The sequence below is a fragment of the Pollachius pollachius genome, assembly GCF_949987615.1.
Source record: "Pollachius pollachius genome assembly, chromosome: 6".
NCBI classification, from domain to species: Eukaryota; Metazoa; Chordata; class Actinopteri; order Gadiformes; family Gadidae; genus Pollachius; species Pollachius pollachius.
This window is the reverse complement of record NC_136939.1, coordinates 7,714,043-7,729,425: the sequence shown is the minus strand read 5'-3', so window position 1 is coordinate 7,729,425 and position 15,383 is coordinate 7,714,043. Positions and strand designations below refer to the sequence as shown.

The 15,383-nt window shown below is 48.7% G+C and overlaps 1 protein-coding gene across 1 annotated transcript in view; it reads left to right on the top strand.

The window, feature by feature from the left end:
- klf8 (Kruppel like factor 8) overlaps positions 1-12,935 on the top strand; it is a gene marked incomplete at its 5' end in the record, with an annotated part of 30,094 nt that extends 17,159 nt beyond the window's left edge. The window contains 6 exon segments of the mRNA XM_079739036.1: positions 383-636; positions 638-698; positions 1,971-2,205; positions 4,768-4,879; positions 7,391-7,527; positions 7,953-12,935. Coding sequence (XP_079595162.1) covers positions 383-636; positions 638-698; positions 1,971-2,205; positions 4,768-4,879; positions 7,391-7,527; positions 7,953-8,134 — 981 coding nt within the window. The 3' untranslated portion in view covers positions 8,135-12,935.
- Positions 12,936-15,383: the final 2,448 nt, after the last annotated feature.

Below are 15,383 nucleotides of genomic sequence, written 5' to 3'. Positions count from 1 at the left end.
TTCTCTTTCCCTCTTTCCCTCTCTCTCTTCTCTTTCTCCTCTTCTTTCCCTCCTTTCTCTTCTCTCCTCTTTCTCTCTTCTCCCTCTCTCCCCCCCTCCTCCCTCCTCCCTCTCTCTCTCTCTCTCTCTTCTCTCGCTCTCCTCTCTCTCTTCTCTCTCTCTCTATTGTTCTTTGCTTGTTGAGCTAAAGTTCTTGAGGGCCTGTGTGTGTTCTCTTTACATAAGTGCTGGGTCTGTCTCCCTTGGAATAATAATAAAGCTCTAGGATGTCTCTAATGGTCCTCCTCTCCCTCCTCCTCCTCTCCCTCCTTCTCCCTCCTCCCCCCCCACCCTCCCCTCTCCTCCTCCTCCTCCTCCCCCCCCCCTCCCCCTCCACCTGCAGGCAGGTGTAGGCGAGGGCTCCCCCGCCCCGGCGGAGCTGAAGGTGAAGTCGGAGATCCAGGCCGTGAAGCTGGAGTCCCTCCCGGGGGGCTCGCCCCCGCCCCCTCCCCCGTCGCCTCGGCTGACCCCGCCCCCCGCAGAGGACCAGACGGAGCCCGTCGACCTGTCACTCAACAAGCCACGCCCCTCTTCACTGCCGGTATCCACGGCAACCACCACCGCCAACCCGGCCCCGGGTGGTGCCGGGGCCCCCACCCAGCCTCACGTCCACGGCCACGCCCATCCCCACTACCACCTTGCAGTCGCTGGGCTCCATGGTAACCACCACACACACACACACACGCAGGCACACGCACACGCACACGCAGGCACACACACCGCCCAGCCTCTCATCACCATGGCGATGCTGGGGCATGAGCACCCTCTAAAAAGACCACACCTCTGTACTGGTGTAGAACAAAGCCTGGCCGTGATGAGTCGCAAGTGGCCTGACATGTGTCTTATTCATACCGTGCATCAATGTTTAGTCCCAGGCGCTGCCATTATCCCCATCGACGTATCACTCATTAGAGAGAATCACAAAGGATTGACTTCGCCGTGAACATCCCGGGGACGAAACGAGATTTGTTGAAAAAAATGGCCTATTCTTGTGGTGGTTCAAGGCTCCCAGCTTCATAACCCAACACGGAGACTACATTTCCCAGGAGCTCCATTGTCTCCCGGCACACCAGACACTGATGGTGCGTGCCTTTGTTTACCCTGAGATTGAGAGGGATGTATGAATTGTTGTTTTTAGTTTTTTTTTATTTGGGGTCGCCTCACTTATATGAATACGGTATGTTCATATTTTACGGTGTATGATAAATGTGTTGCCACTGATCTCAGTCACTTTTAGTTAGTTATATAGTGCAATGTTAGTTACATTGACATGACTGGTAGGTATGGCAATTGACAACAATACACCAGGCAAGGGCAATACAACACCTATACCTTATCAAACTGAGATTATTTCTACAGTCTATCCACAAAGGTTTATAGATAGTTCAATATGAAGAGGACGTAGGACAACTTCGGCCATTCCCAAGCCCACATATGTAAATAAAAGAAAACACTAAATAACTAACCAATAAATATCCCCTTTAAGAACATTTGTTTGTTTGAGAACCTCCAAAACGAACAAAATCAGCAGAGGTGTCAGACAATCTAATGAAACCTTCTGTCGTCGTCATGCTCTTTTAAAGGGTATGAACTCATGGACAGGACCGTGAAGGTGGACAGCAGAATGGGTTCGGAGAGGGGGAACATCTTGACATTAAGCAAATGGCCGGCGACAATGCGTTGATACACCTGCGTGGGTGACAGACTTACCGGAACTCCTTCCTCCTGCTCCTCCTCCTACTTCTCCTCCTTCTCCACCTCCTCCTCCTTCTCCTCCTCTTCCTCCCTCCTCCTCCTGCTCCTCTTCATCTTCCTCCCTCCTCCTACTTCTCCTCCTCCTCCTCCTGCTCCTCCTCCTCCTACTTCTCCTCCTGCTCCTCCTCCTGCTCGTCCTCCTGCTCCTCCTCCTGCCCCTCCTCCTCCTGCTCCAGGTCCTGTCTCCGGGCTCCATCCTGGCCACGCAGGGCGCAGGCGGCCAGCAGATCCTGCACGTCATCCACACCATCCCGTCCGTGACCATGTCCAACAAGGTGGGCCAGCTGCAGACCATCCCCGTGGTGGTGCAGTCCCTGCCGGTGGTCTACACCACCATGCACACGGACGCCGTGGCGACCAGCGCCATCACCGTGCCACTCATCGGCAGCGACGGCCGGTCGGAAGGATCCGGTGAGTGGTCTGTTTTGTCTGGTTTGGGTGCATTTGTTTTCGGGGTTTCTTTTTAAGGGTGAGGCCTTGTTCTCAGCAGGCGAGCGTCTGCTAATGGGTTTGGGAGAAAGGGGACCTGTGCACCTGTAAAGGTTTTAGAAAGAAGGGTTGGAAGCCTTGGTTGTTCCATAGTAGCAAGTGAGAGGGGCGTGGTCAGACCTCTCTCACCTCACCTCACCTCATCTCAATGTGCAGCCAATAGTAACCACCACTTTCTAAAAGGTGTTTTTCCTCGGAGGTAGCAGCACCCTTGTATTTCAAAGAGAGTCTGCCCCTTTTAACAACCGTATACATTTTTTGCAAAAAAAATAAACAAATGACAACCCTAAACAGAACATTTTTCAATTGAAAGACATTATTTTGGGGTTGACAGGCCCTTTCACACACTCTACTAGGAATTGTTATGTTATGTATGGTTGCTGGGTTTTCTGTTGCTAATGGGGTGGGGTTGGTGGTTAAGCAATTGTCTTATAAAAGTGACAACATGGCAAGATGTTAACACTCTGAGCAACTAGATCCCTTTTTAAGGTGATTCCTTGGATGGATAACAGACGTCACACACTTAACACACGGTTGTAATGGAGGTGATCCCTTTAGACAAAGCGCTCGACTACGTTCTAAGGGTGCAACAGTATAGCTTCGCGCATGCATCTTCAAATACATGGAAACACACCACACTGTTTCGTAGTGCTCTCTCAACAGTGGCCATTAAGATCGGAGTTTATGATAAAAAAGAAATTATCCAACGATGCATTCAAATGGACATTGACACATTTCCGCATCGACGTGTTTCCAGTAAGTCCGGAGCGTCAACACTGACACCCATAGACGCCGGGTGTGGTCAGGGAGTATCGGTGAGCCGGCCGCTAGTTAAACATTAAGAGGAAACGGAAAGGTGGTGGTAAAACATATGCCCTTATCCCTTTAACAAACGCCAGCACCTCCTGCGTTTGTTTAAGGGGAAGGCTTCCCCACTGTCCCAACGGTGTGGACCCCGGGGATCGTTACGATGGTACGGCCCGCTAAACTGTGGACCCCGGGGGTCGTCATGATGGTTCGGCCCGCTAAACTGTGGACCCCGGGGGTCGTTACGATGGTACGGCCCGCTATACCAACAGTGTGGACCCCCGTGGTCGTTACAATGGTTCGGCCCGCTAAACCAACAGTGTGGACCCCGGGGGTCGTTATGACGGTACGGCCCGCTAAACCAACAGTGTGGACCCCGGGGGTCGTTACAATGGTTCGGCCCGCTAAACTGTCGACCCCCGTGGTCATTACGATGGTTCATCCCGCTAAACCACAGAAGTCTCCCCTCACAGCGGCCCCTCATAGCGGCCCCGCCTAGTTAGCAATCCAGGGACAAATGGCCGAGTTTCAGCACCGAAAAAAGTATGGAAATCTCAGCGATGGAAGGTTGAAACGGGCATCCTTGGGGAGGCGACTGGCATGGATCCGGGACGGGCTGTGGGGTGAATGCCTGCGTGGGGAGAGAGGAGCGGGGCGGGCTGAAGAGGAGCCGGGCTAATGAGAAGAGGACTTTTGTGCTGTTGTTTTTGTGTGCGTGCGTGCGTGTGTGTGTGTGTGTGTGTGTTTGGAAGAGCAGGAGTTAGGGTGGGGGTTGGGGAAGGACTACAAAGGGTAATTCTTTGGTCTGTGTGTGTGTGTGTGTGTGTGTGTCCAGCCTCCCCCCTCTGCCCCCCCCCACCACTAGACTCCACCCCACCCTGCACCACACCCAATGTGGTGACATCATTCCACCCCCGTCCCTCTTTCAAAACATCTCACTGCAAACTGTTTTCTCTGCTTTGTTGTTTCTCTGCGCAGGAAGATAATTAACCCCCCCCTGCCCCTTCATCGTGGGGAAGTGTGTGTGTGGGAGGGGGTGGGTAGGAGGGAGTGGGGGGGGCTACAGGGGTCTCAGAAGTGTGACACAAAACAAATGAAAGGTCCATGAAATGAAACACCAACGTGTAAATGCACAGGGGAGTTTACAGTGGGGACACGGCGGGAAGAATTGGAGTTAGCGCAGGGGCATTTGTAAACGGAGGAAATAGACAAGGTGTGGCCCTGACTCCTGAAACACCCAATCAGATCCAGTCGGTTGGGCCTTGCCCTGGTCACCAGCCAGGCAAACAAACACACACTAATGCACAGTTATGCACACACACATCACACATCACACATACACACACTACACAAACAGCGATAGGGTGAGACGTTGGATGAATCAATGTTTCGCTGAAATCAACCTTCTCTCTCGCTCTCCTCTCTCATCTCTACTCTCCTCTCTTCTGTGTCTCTCTCTCCTCTCCTCTCTGTGGGTGTCTCTCCCTCTCTCTTCTTCTGTGTGTGTCTCTCTCTCCTCTCTCCTCTCTGTGTGTCTCTCTCTCTCCTCTCTGTGTCTCTCTCTCTCTCCTCTCTCTCTGTGTGTCTCTCTCTCCTCTTCTGTGTGTGTCTCTCTCTCTCCTCTCTCTCTCTCTCTCTCTCTCTCCACGGTGTGTGTGGCACTGTGTGGGCCAGCAGTGCGTATCAAGCCCGGCTCTGCTTCTCCGGTGGAGTACCAGAGCGACAGCGACTCGGAGAGCGGCACCGAGTCCGGCTCCGCCTCCTTCAGCACGCCAGGCCTCGACTTGGGGTGAGTTCACGTCTAGGAATGTGCTTCTATGTTTCCATTTATTGAGCCAGCATGGGGTTACTCAATAATGTATAAACCAATGCTGTCGTTAACATGAATACCATTTACTAAGTTAACATGAACACCATTAGTGAACACAACCATTAGCGAAATAATTCTCGACTGTTTTAGTCTAAGTAAATGCTTATTACTGCATTTACTATTGTTAAATATAGGTTAATTGGTGTACCCTTATTGTAAAGTGTTACTGAGCACTAGACTGGGGTTTGAATAGGACCAGATGCTGGTCCTTATCTAAAGTGTGACCCTCTGCTACCACATTCCACCAGCTTCCATATGTCCGCTGTGCTGGAGAGCTAGCATGCTAGCAGGCTGGGTTTGGATCTGTCACTATATGAGGAAACTGACACTGAGGGGCGATGACCCGGTGAAAAGGCTCTGTTCGCAAGGTGCTCTACAAAAGAGATTAGGTTATAAGAAGAGTAAAACAATTCAACATGAAAGACTGGAGACTTATGAGCTATAGATATTGGATGACACATTTCTGGTCAAATGCTGAAATGTCTTGAGCGGGACATTTAACTTACTGTGGCGCAATGTGAGTACATTCATACATTGATATTCTGGGCTGATGTGGATTGGGTTCAAATCATTTGTGTGGAAGCAGCTGCCTACCAATTGGAGAAGTCGGGGTTGTTGCCAGCCCTAACAATGGGGTCCCCTGCCCAATATAGGTGGGGAACCTGCTACCTCTTCTCATACGTACAGCTCACACTTACCTTGTGTGTGTGTGTGTGTGTGTGTGTGTGTGTGTGTGTGTGTGTGTGTGTGTCTGTGAGACCAGTGACAGGGGGCTTTGAGCTGCTCTTAGAGGGCCGGGGGGAAGCAATGAGTGTCTCAGGGCCATTGGATCGATGGAGTCTCTGGGACAAATGTCAGGGAGGTGAAAGGATGTTTGTCCAGTGTTTGTGGTAGTTCTTGTTCTTCCCCTCCTGAGGTGTGTGTGTGTGTGTGTGTGTGTGTGTGTGTGTGTGTGTGTGTGTGTGTGTGTGTGTGTGTGTGTGTGTGTGTGTGTGTGTGTGTGTGTGTGTGTGTGTGTGTGTTTAGAACTTTGTCCCCACCCAACGGGTGTGTCTGTTACATTGCGCCGTCTGTAACAACCGCTAAGGACGGGGGGAGGGAGAAGGGGGAGAACGGGACAGTCGTGCACAGTTCAGTTGTGGTGCGTGTGTGCGTATGTGTGTGCGCATGCCTGCGAGCATGCGTGCCTCTCCGGGTAGGGCTGTCCCGCAATTGGCTGTAAACAAGGTTACGCAATGGAGTGCCGTTTAGGAGTGAGGGAGGCGTGTGTGTTCACTCTGACCTAATCTGCTGTCAAGTGAGAACAGGATGGAAAGGAGGGAGTGGGGGAGCAGGGGGGAAGTGGTAGCTGGCGGCTTTCAGAAGGTGCTGATAGAAGAGGAGAGTTGAGTAGTGTCACACACAGAGAGAGATCGAGGGACACAGCAAGGGGCATTGTGTTAAAAGAAAACCATTAAAAAAACACGGTTCAAATCAACTGTGCAATGCAGGTTTGGTTTGTCCAGTGGCGCCACCTGGAGGTCGGGTCGGTACACGACAACGCATCCACCTCCTATTTGATCTTGCGCACCTTGATGTTAATTATGATTTCTTCCTGAGGAACAAATAGTGAGCAACATCACTCAAAATGTTTAACCAATGGGCGGCAGTGACTCAGCAGGTAGAGCGGGTTATTTGGCAACCAAAAGGTTGCTGGTTCGATCCCCAGCGCCCCCTCGATAAAGCATTGAAGGTGTAGCCTTGCATGGTTGACACCGCTGTATGAATGGGTGCATGCCAGTCACTATTTGTATCAACGCTTGGGGCCCAAAAGTTAGAAAGCGCTATATAAATGCATTTACCAATAATAGGAAGAATTTCCTTTATATATTTTGTATTAATCATATTTATCTAGGCATTCCTGTGCCCTCTTAATTCGATGGGCTCTTATGCAGACTGTAATGAAAGCCTTTCTATAAGTTATTACTTTATTTGTTCATCGTTTCCATTAGTGACGGCCGCTCGTAGCGTTGATTTAAGCGCCATGACGAGGTCATGGCGTTCTCCCTGTTGAGCTACTGATTTACCAGTGTGGTGGTTATCTTCAAGCCGTACGAACACAACACAGTACAGTTATTTCCTAACTTCCTCAAATGCATGTGGGGACCAGTGCCAAGTGCTATCAGTGATACCTGTCAACATTCAGCGTGTCAGTCGTGTTTAATACCTCAGCAGAAAAGTGGAGATCTTGATCTTCCCACCTCTCTACACGAGTATAAGCATCCTATTTATATTAATGAGTCTCTCTCTCTCTCTCTCTCTCTCTCTCTCTCTCTCTCTCTCTCTCTCTCTCTCTCTCTCTCTCTCTCTCTCTCTCTCTCTCTCTCTCTCTCTCTCTCTCTCTCTCTCTCTCTCTCTCTCTCTCTTCCCCCCCCCCCCCCCCCACAACAGGCCAGGTGACATGGAGCCCGTGGACCCGGACTCTCCGGACGTGAAGCGGAGACGCATCCACATGTGTGACTACGACGGCTGCAAGAAGGTGTACACCAAGAGCTCCCACCTCAAGGCCCACCGGAGGATACACACAGGTGAGCCCGTCCCTCTGTCCTCCCTTCTTCACGTCCACCCATCCATCCATTCCTCTGTGCGTCCTCCCTCCTTCATTCATCACTCATGACCTCGTTCATCACCGGGTTCAGTCTATCGCTCAATGCGTGATTTATAAGGCTTGAGTTGACTCAGCGGGCGGCCATTTATTAATTCATGTGCATTTCTTATTATGTGTTTTTAAGCATCGATCTGAATTTGTATCTGATCTGTTGATCCACATTTTGGATGAGATATACACACACGCACACACGTACACACACAAACACACACACACTAGTCAGCCACATTCAGCAGTGTCTGTTGCTCAAGGGCACTGCAGTCATCGCCACGGCTCTTTCCTCCCTAACCTGTGTGTGTGTGTGTGTGTGTGTGTGTGTGTGTGTGTGTGTGTGTGTGTGTGCAGGTGAGAAGCCCTACCAGTGCACGTGGGAGGGCTGCACCTGGCGCTTCGCCCGCTCCGACGAGCTGACCCGGCACTTCCGCAAGCACACGGGCATCAAGCCCTTCCGCTGCACCGAGTGCGACCGCTCCTTCTCCCGCTCGGACCACCTCTCCCTGCACCGCCGCCGTCACATCATGATGTGACCTCTCTCCGGTACCACCCCCCTCTCTCCCCCAACAAACCCCATTCCAACGCCTCCGCTTCCTGCTCCCGGGATCCTCCTATAGCCCCACCCACCACACCCACCCACAACTTCTCGGTGACCCCCCACCCCAAGCTTCCTCACCTCAGGATGTCGCCGCGGTAACCCCCCCTCCCCCGGCCGCGGCTCGAAGGAAGCGCGACTCTCAAAGGAGCGAGTGGAAAAACACAGAGGAGGAGGATGGGTGGATTGAGACAAACAGGACGTCCCTCCGTCCCGCCCTCCGCCTGTCCCTCAAGGGTCCGTCCCTCCGTCCAGCGGGGCTCTGCCGGGGGGACGGACGGACAGACGGGAGAGCAGACACGACACCGGACAGGAGACTGAGGACAAACGACAAGAGAACACCTGTCTGTTTTAGTTGTTTTTGCTCTTTTGTTCTATTTCAAATGATTAGAATTTCAGTCGGCCGCGGTCGTGTCGCTGTCCAGTCAGCCGCCCAACGCCGCGGGGGGCTCTGCCCAACGCCGCGGGGGGCTCTGCCCCCCGCCGACGTTGGCTCCTCCCCCTCCGACGTCGGCTCCACCCCCTTCGGCGTCGGCCCCGGTTCTGGAGCCGCCAGTATGTTCCCAGGGCTGCAGAGTCCAGACACCTCGGCCGAAGAGAAGACACACGCGCGGCAGAGAGCTTATACGTTGCTTGCTGGGTCGAGGTTTTTAACGAGTCGAGCGAATACCTTATTGAGCTAGAATTCTCTGGAACACACACACACGCACACACACACACATACACCATCCTTGGTTTTTCCTGTGAGACACGTGGAGCTCACTCGAGGAGTCCTCGAGGCTGGAACAACGATGTGGTGTGGACGGTAGTCTGTGAGGTAGTAACTTAAAGGTAGGCCAAAGTCACCATTGCACTGAAAGTCCTTGATTACATAACATCGTCGTCCATATGGGAAGTGTTTAAAGAAAACTAAAAAAAGTAGCCAGGGGGGGGACGGGGAACGGGGATGCGATACGATTAGACACACACCTGCTGTGTGCGTCGTTTCCTTGGAAACCATTCTCCACAGGAAGAACTCAAACTGTTTACCCCCCCCCCCCCCCCCCCCCCCCCGACCGTGTCCTCTTCCCCCTCCCCCTGACCCTGGCATAGGGTGCTACAAGACTGTGAAACGTTTATCGGATTTGTCTATTTTTTTTTCTTCTGTTTTTTAATTATCAATCATAGCTGTTGTTTCAGTGACCCCTGCCCCCCACATCCCTTGAAATACGCCCCTGTCCAGAGTTGTTGATTAATAACAGTATTTGCATTTATTTGTGGTGGTTGTTGTTCCTGTTGTTGTTTTTATGAAAAGAAACATGGCCTTTCAGTTTGTTTTATTTTTTTGGGTTGGATATTTCTTCTTCTCAGAGGTTGATTCTGGTATAAAAAAAAAGTTGAAAGAAGTGAAGTGTTGAACTCTTGGCAATGCTTGACAAAATCCCCGTTGGTTTAGTTCAGATCTATATAGTTTGTTCCGAGGCTGTGGACTTCTTTACAAATATACACAAACGTGATGAGATTAATTAAGCAAACCTCTCACAGGGAAGCTCTCCTGATTCTGTGTGTGTGTGTGTGTGTGTGTGTGTGTGTGTGTGTGTGTGTCCGCGTTTGTCTGTGCGTGCGCGTGTGTCCAGAGTGTTTTATCCGTGCATGTCAGGCCGTGTGTCTTGTGTGTGCACGTGTGCACGCGTGAGCTCCTGCATGCGTGTTTTGTGACTAAGCGCATTATCAGAGTGTATAGGGTTTTTAGTACGAGTGTATGTTTGCGAGTGTGTGTGTTCCGGGCAACTGTTGTTAGCTTGACCTCTTGCCTGTTGAGCCTTAACGAAATATTGAAGTCGATCTGCAACGGTGTGTGCGGGGCTGAGGACGGACAAAGCTTTGCGTCGACGGTACTACTCACCTCGTGTTGATTTCCAAGACTGTGCGTGTCCCACTGATTCGGGACACATTTAATTTATTGTTTTACTGGCTAAAGGCTCCAAGGTCAACATGGTCGCCAACGTCGCCGTTTTTTGTACAGAGCGCATGTGTTCCAGCACGCCCCCCTCTGACAGGGCTACCCGTGGGGCATCTCGTTGTCTTCCCAGCCTCCCACTCCACACTGAGAACGAGCAGAGAGACAGCGATCCTGCGAGTCATCCCAGCTCTGACCAGCATAGTGGCTCTTCAATCAGGTTTTTTTGGAAAAATCTTTTCTGATTATGAAAGAAAACATAAAAAAAGCCCAAGAGTTGCATTTTATCTGCTTAACATCTGCCTGCTTGGGAGCCAGATGATAGCCCTGGTTAGCGTTCTCGGCCTTCTTCTGGGAGATCTGGCTGAGGTTCAGTAACATTTTTGTCGATGACATCATCTGGGACCCACCGAGGTACAGGCCATCTGGCCCCTTGCCGTTGCCTAGCGACGGCCACGAGGCAGGCTGATTGGATCCCTGACGATGGTCAATCTGTCGGTGAGGTGGCTCTGGGCGAGACGGGAGGACGCTGTGTTGGCTTGTAGTTCAGACCGCGGTGGTCTTGTCACACTTCCTGCTGCCAGTGCTGGGCTATTAAACCGTTGGGCGGTGGTGTCTTGTTCAGGGTGAATCCAGAGATGTCTCAGTACACAAAACGTCCACAGCACCCCCTCCCATGCCCTTATCCTCCCGGGGATCAGTCTGTGAATACGAAATCTTTGCCTTACTGAATTTGGAAGTCGAGTAGGACATTTTTGAATCAGGTTTCAAATGAAATCTCCCGATTCGCTTGTTTTGGATGGGCAGAGTCCATGTCTCAAGCAGGTGGGCTTCTCTGTGGGGCTGAACTGAATTATGCAACCTATTGCACACCTTGTTCTGGAAGCACTGAGGACCCGTTTGTACTTTGGTAGCTTGTTGGTCCGCTGTTAGACACACATCTTATCATGGACACCTGGCTCCCCTCCATGTTGCCACTGGCCTTCTGAAAGAAAAAAAAAGCACAGACAACAAATCTATTTTAATATCTTTAAATGACCGCTATAACGCTTCGTATCTTGACCTATCCCTTTAAAGAAGTTCAAACATTTAAATTTTTCGGGAATGCTGTGGTTCTTAGCAGCTCTTATCAGATGTTTCCATCGTGATCTCTATTGTTCTAGGGGCTGGCAAGCCACAGACATCGTCACGTTTCTGTTGAATGCTTAGGGTGATGAGTGCATGGCAGGCATGCGACGCAACATAACAAAGCCTCCTAACATCTCAATCGACCGATGATGCCCGTTCAGATCCGACGTGGTGTAATCTCATCAGTGGTTTCTCATTCGTTTGAATCTAGGGTTTTTCGTATATATTTATTTTTTTGGATCGAAAAACTGATAACATTCAAGGTTTTCAATGTTTTCAAAACACTTTGAAAAAACATACAAAAAGGCAGTCTCTTCCCTACCGGTATCCAGAGAAATTATATTTGACCACATTGAGACACTTGGCGAGGAAAGTTTTTTTTTTCTTTCATTTTTACCCAATTCAGGAAGGCGCAACATTCCTGCGTCTGTCGCCCTCTCTGCTTCATTTAAAAAATGTATATGTTACTAAGCACATCTTTCTAGAAAAAAATATATGCATTTGATTGCAAAAAATTGTATTTCTTTTGTAAACTGTTGATAAAGACCTAATGGACAATGAGAAATAAGAGAAGTCGATGTACATACGTGTATATAATCAAAGTGCAGAGTTAATGTTAACGGGTGAATCTCTATTTTTAACACTGACTAGATAATGTGAAAGATATGCTTCTGTTTTTGTCCTTTCTGTGTCTTCTTTTCAATCTAATACATTTGTATCCTGATTTCTTGAGGAGAAAAAAGGTCCCAGTTTGTGTTGTGCACATTTGTGTTGCATGAAGAGTATTGGTTTTTAAAGTTTGTGCGTGTGTGTGCGTGTGTGTGTGTGTGTAGGTGTGTGTGCGCGTGCGTGTGTGCGTCTTTCAAACAACGAGGTGCTCTTATCAGTGGTCTCCGAAACATCTTAAACCCATCAAAACATTTTGTGACCTCTGACCTTTTCTATCTTTGAAGGGATCCATTCCTATTGGTCCATCCGTGCCCCACCCTAACCTAATCCTATAATTAGGATGGGTCCTCCCAAGGATGTCACTAGCGCTTTCGACCTCCAGTATCAATGTGGAAAGCTAGGGTCCATTTTACCATGACATTCACTTGAAAGACAACGGGTTCCACACCTTATGAAACTAAAATTAGAAATTCTAAAATAACGTACGCATATTAATTTACTTTGTTAATCGTCCGGTCGACACGAGGGTAAAGGAACACCATGTTCACAGCTTGCGTGGAATGGGAAGCGTCTGTAGCCCAGGGTGTGAGGAGGTTCTGGGACACTAGGGGGAGCACCTGGCGTCAACACACGTGGTTTGGATGCTCTGACTCGCTTGCCTTTTTGTCCGTCCGTCGGTCTGCGGCTCATGGTTGTGCTTTGACTTTCCCTCTGTTCCCCGCTTCTTATACATCTTCATCAATCGTTTCTAGGTATTTTATAATGAATGCAGTAACTGATGGGCCAGTACTATATTTACTCAGTGCAATGCAGTTATCGTTATAATATTACAAGTTATACATTTTTTTAATGTATTTTTTGGTTTTGTTTGTATTTGTACAGAACAAATCTGCAAAGATCAACACGGAAAACAAGAGCTTTTTTGATACTGTGATCCATGGTGTTGAGAAGTCGGTTTGTCCCTGTAAAGTTGTGATCATCCCCTCCCTTGCCCACTTCTTTTATAGGATAATAAAAAAAAATGTTTTTGGTGCATTTTCTTCCCTTCCTCTGTGCATTACCATAACCTACCATACTAGCATTGTGGATTCACGCGTATAGCATATATCCAGGTCTTTCGTAAATAATCAGCCGCTGACATTTCATTAAATCACTGGAAACACGCCGTAGGCTTCTCCATCTGATGACAGATCTTCACATTGTCCATAGTGTCCTGACCAGCAGCTGAGCATGGGATGTCTTTGGTATATTTAAACAATGAAAGGAGATATCTTGACGTTTATAATTTATAGTTGTTGGCCCAACACAGTTGGGCAATATTATCATACTCCGGGTAGGCTTATAGCCTCCCAGTTTTCTTCTCCTAACAGTAAGTTCATTAAAGTTTACAAGCATTCTTAACAGTTCCATGTTTTCAAAAATATTTTATAACATGCAGAAGCCGCAGTTTATGTTTTACACACACAAAAAAAATATATTTATAAACTCAAGTCCTCGAGGTCAATGGAAGGACTATAGTCACAGAATAACACCCATTCATATATTAATTAATGTACAAATATATGATTGGTTTGAACCGCTAGAAGGCAGAAGGTACGTCATGTAGTCGATATATGCATCCGTAGCCCTTTTATCCTAAGGCTGCCAACTTTGGTGTCAGCATGTGGTTGTAAGTACAACCGATGGCCACAAGGGGGAACAATGTGACAGGAATAGCACTACGGGGGTCAAGTAAGGTAGAGAATTCAAAGTTATTATGAATTATTATTGGACACAGATCTTGATGCCAAGACGCCAGTCTACTGGCATAAAAATACATGTCGTATCCTGTCTGCCCCTTTCAAGCCCAGGAGTTTGCAGTCTTCTTGGTTGAAATGTTACTCTTTAGGCTAAGAACATTAGCCAATACAAGGATGAGTTTAATCAATCAGTGGCCTTGAATATACGTTTTTAATAATATCAATTTGTCTAATATTTATTCTACTTTTAACTATCTATCCTTCCTCTCTCCCCCCCCCCCCGCCTCCCTCCCTTGCTCCCCCACCCCCCTACCATCTTAATCAATAAGTGGCTTTGAATATAAGTCAATCTTTCTTATATTTTGTCTTTTCTCATTATCTATCTACCCTTCCTCTCTCATTCTCTCTCGCCCCCTCCTTGTCTCCCTCTCTTCCATTGACTTTATGGCGCCTCATGAGACATTGGTCAGGCTTTATGGCGGTCGGTAGGCCGGCGGCGTGTTAATCAATCATTAACCCAAACGGACCTGCATGGAGACGAGCACAGGTATCAAACGCACCTCTACAGCCCCCCCGACCTCTTGTTTGCCTATGGTATGTTGGTCTACCGTCAAGTCAGTTGCATAACAGAACATGAAAGACGCAACAAACCAAAAAACGCGAAAAACCAGACAAAACACATTCCACCCTTCATAGTTACTATAGGATAAAATCACTTCAAGCGTCGGTTTGAAATATGCGTGAGGGATTAAGTCAAGTTGTGGCTACATGCCCTCATTAAAACAAGTTAGTAGGCTACTTGTGGAGACGGACTTCCACTTGAAAAAGAAAAATGATGTAGTTGTTTCTCTTACTGAATAAAACCCCCTAAGTGTTAGAGTGAAACCCCCACATCTTTGGTGGAACAACTTTTTAAATGCTCGTGTCACTAACCAACAAACGATAACTGGCAGAATAGGTTTCTGTGACTCGCATCCATTCGTCCACTTTTTAAACGCCCCCAGAGCGCCCCCAGGTGGGCAATCAGGGACCAACGCCCTCCGTGTATCGGTAGATGATACGCATTGGACACGTTTCAGATTCTGTTTGTCTCAGAGCGGATCTTTTGCTTTCAATGTTCACATAATATCCTGTCAGCCCTATATGCTACCACACCGCTGGCCTTAGTAGACTACTAGTCCCCTAAAAAAAACAATCTCCATCCATAGGGCAAAGAGTTTCACTGTGACACAGTGAAACTTGTCTTTGAGGGGGTTAGGGTGAGGGTTAGGGTTATTATGTGTACTTAAAGGCCAATGAAGGCACCCTCACGCAAGTGAGCTAGCGTCAGACAAGTCTCAACAGCAACTGAGCGAACCGACTTATGACTCAGGGAGGAATGAAGTGGAAGGGAGCCATGCTGTTCAAGGAAAAGCACTACAGGTCCAACGCCAAGGACACTTCAAGGAAAAAGTGGAGGGGGGGGATCCCTGCAGATTTACAAAACATACTTATAGAGAACCATGACGTGTGAAAGAACACACAACTAAGGAATAACTAGCCATACTAGTGTTTGTATTTCACTTAAAACAATGGTACCTAACCTTGGTGTCGGGAGCCCATTTGGGTCCCCTGATATGCATTTGGGGTCACAGGAGATTGCTGACACAAGCTGTAGATATTTGATGAACCGTTTTTGCTAACCATTATCTTTTTGAAAAGCTGTCGATACG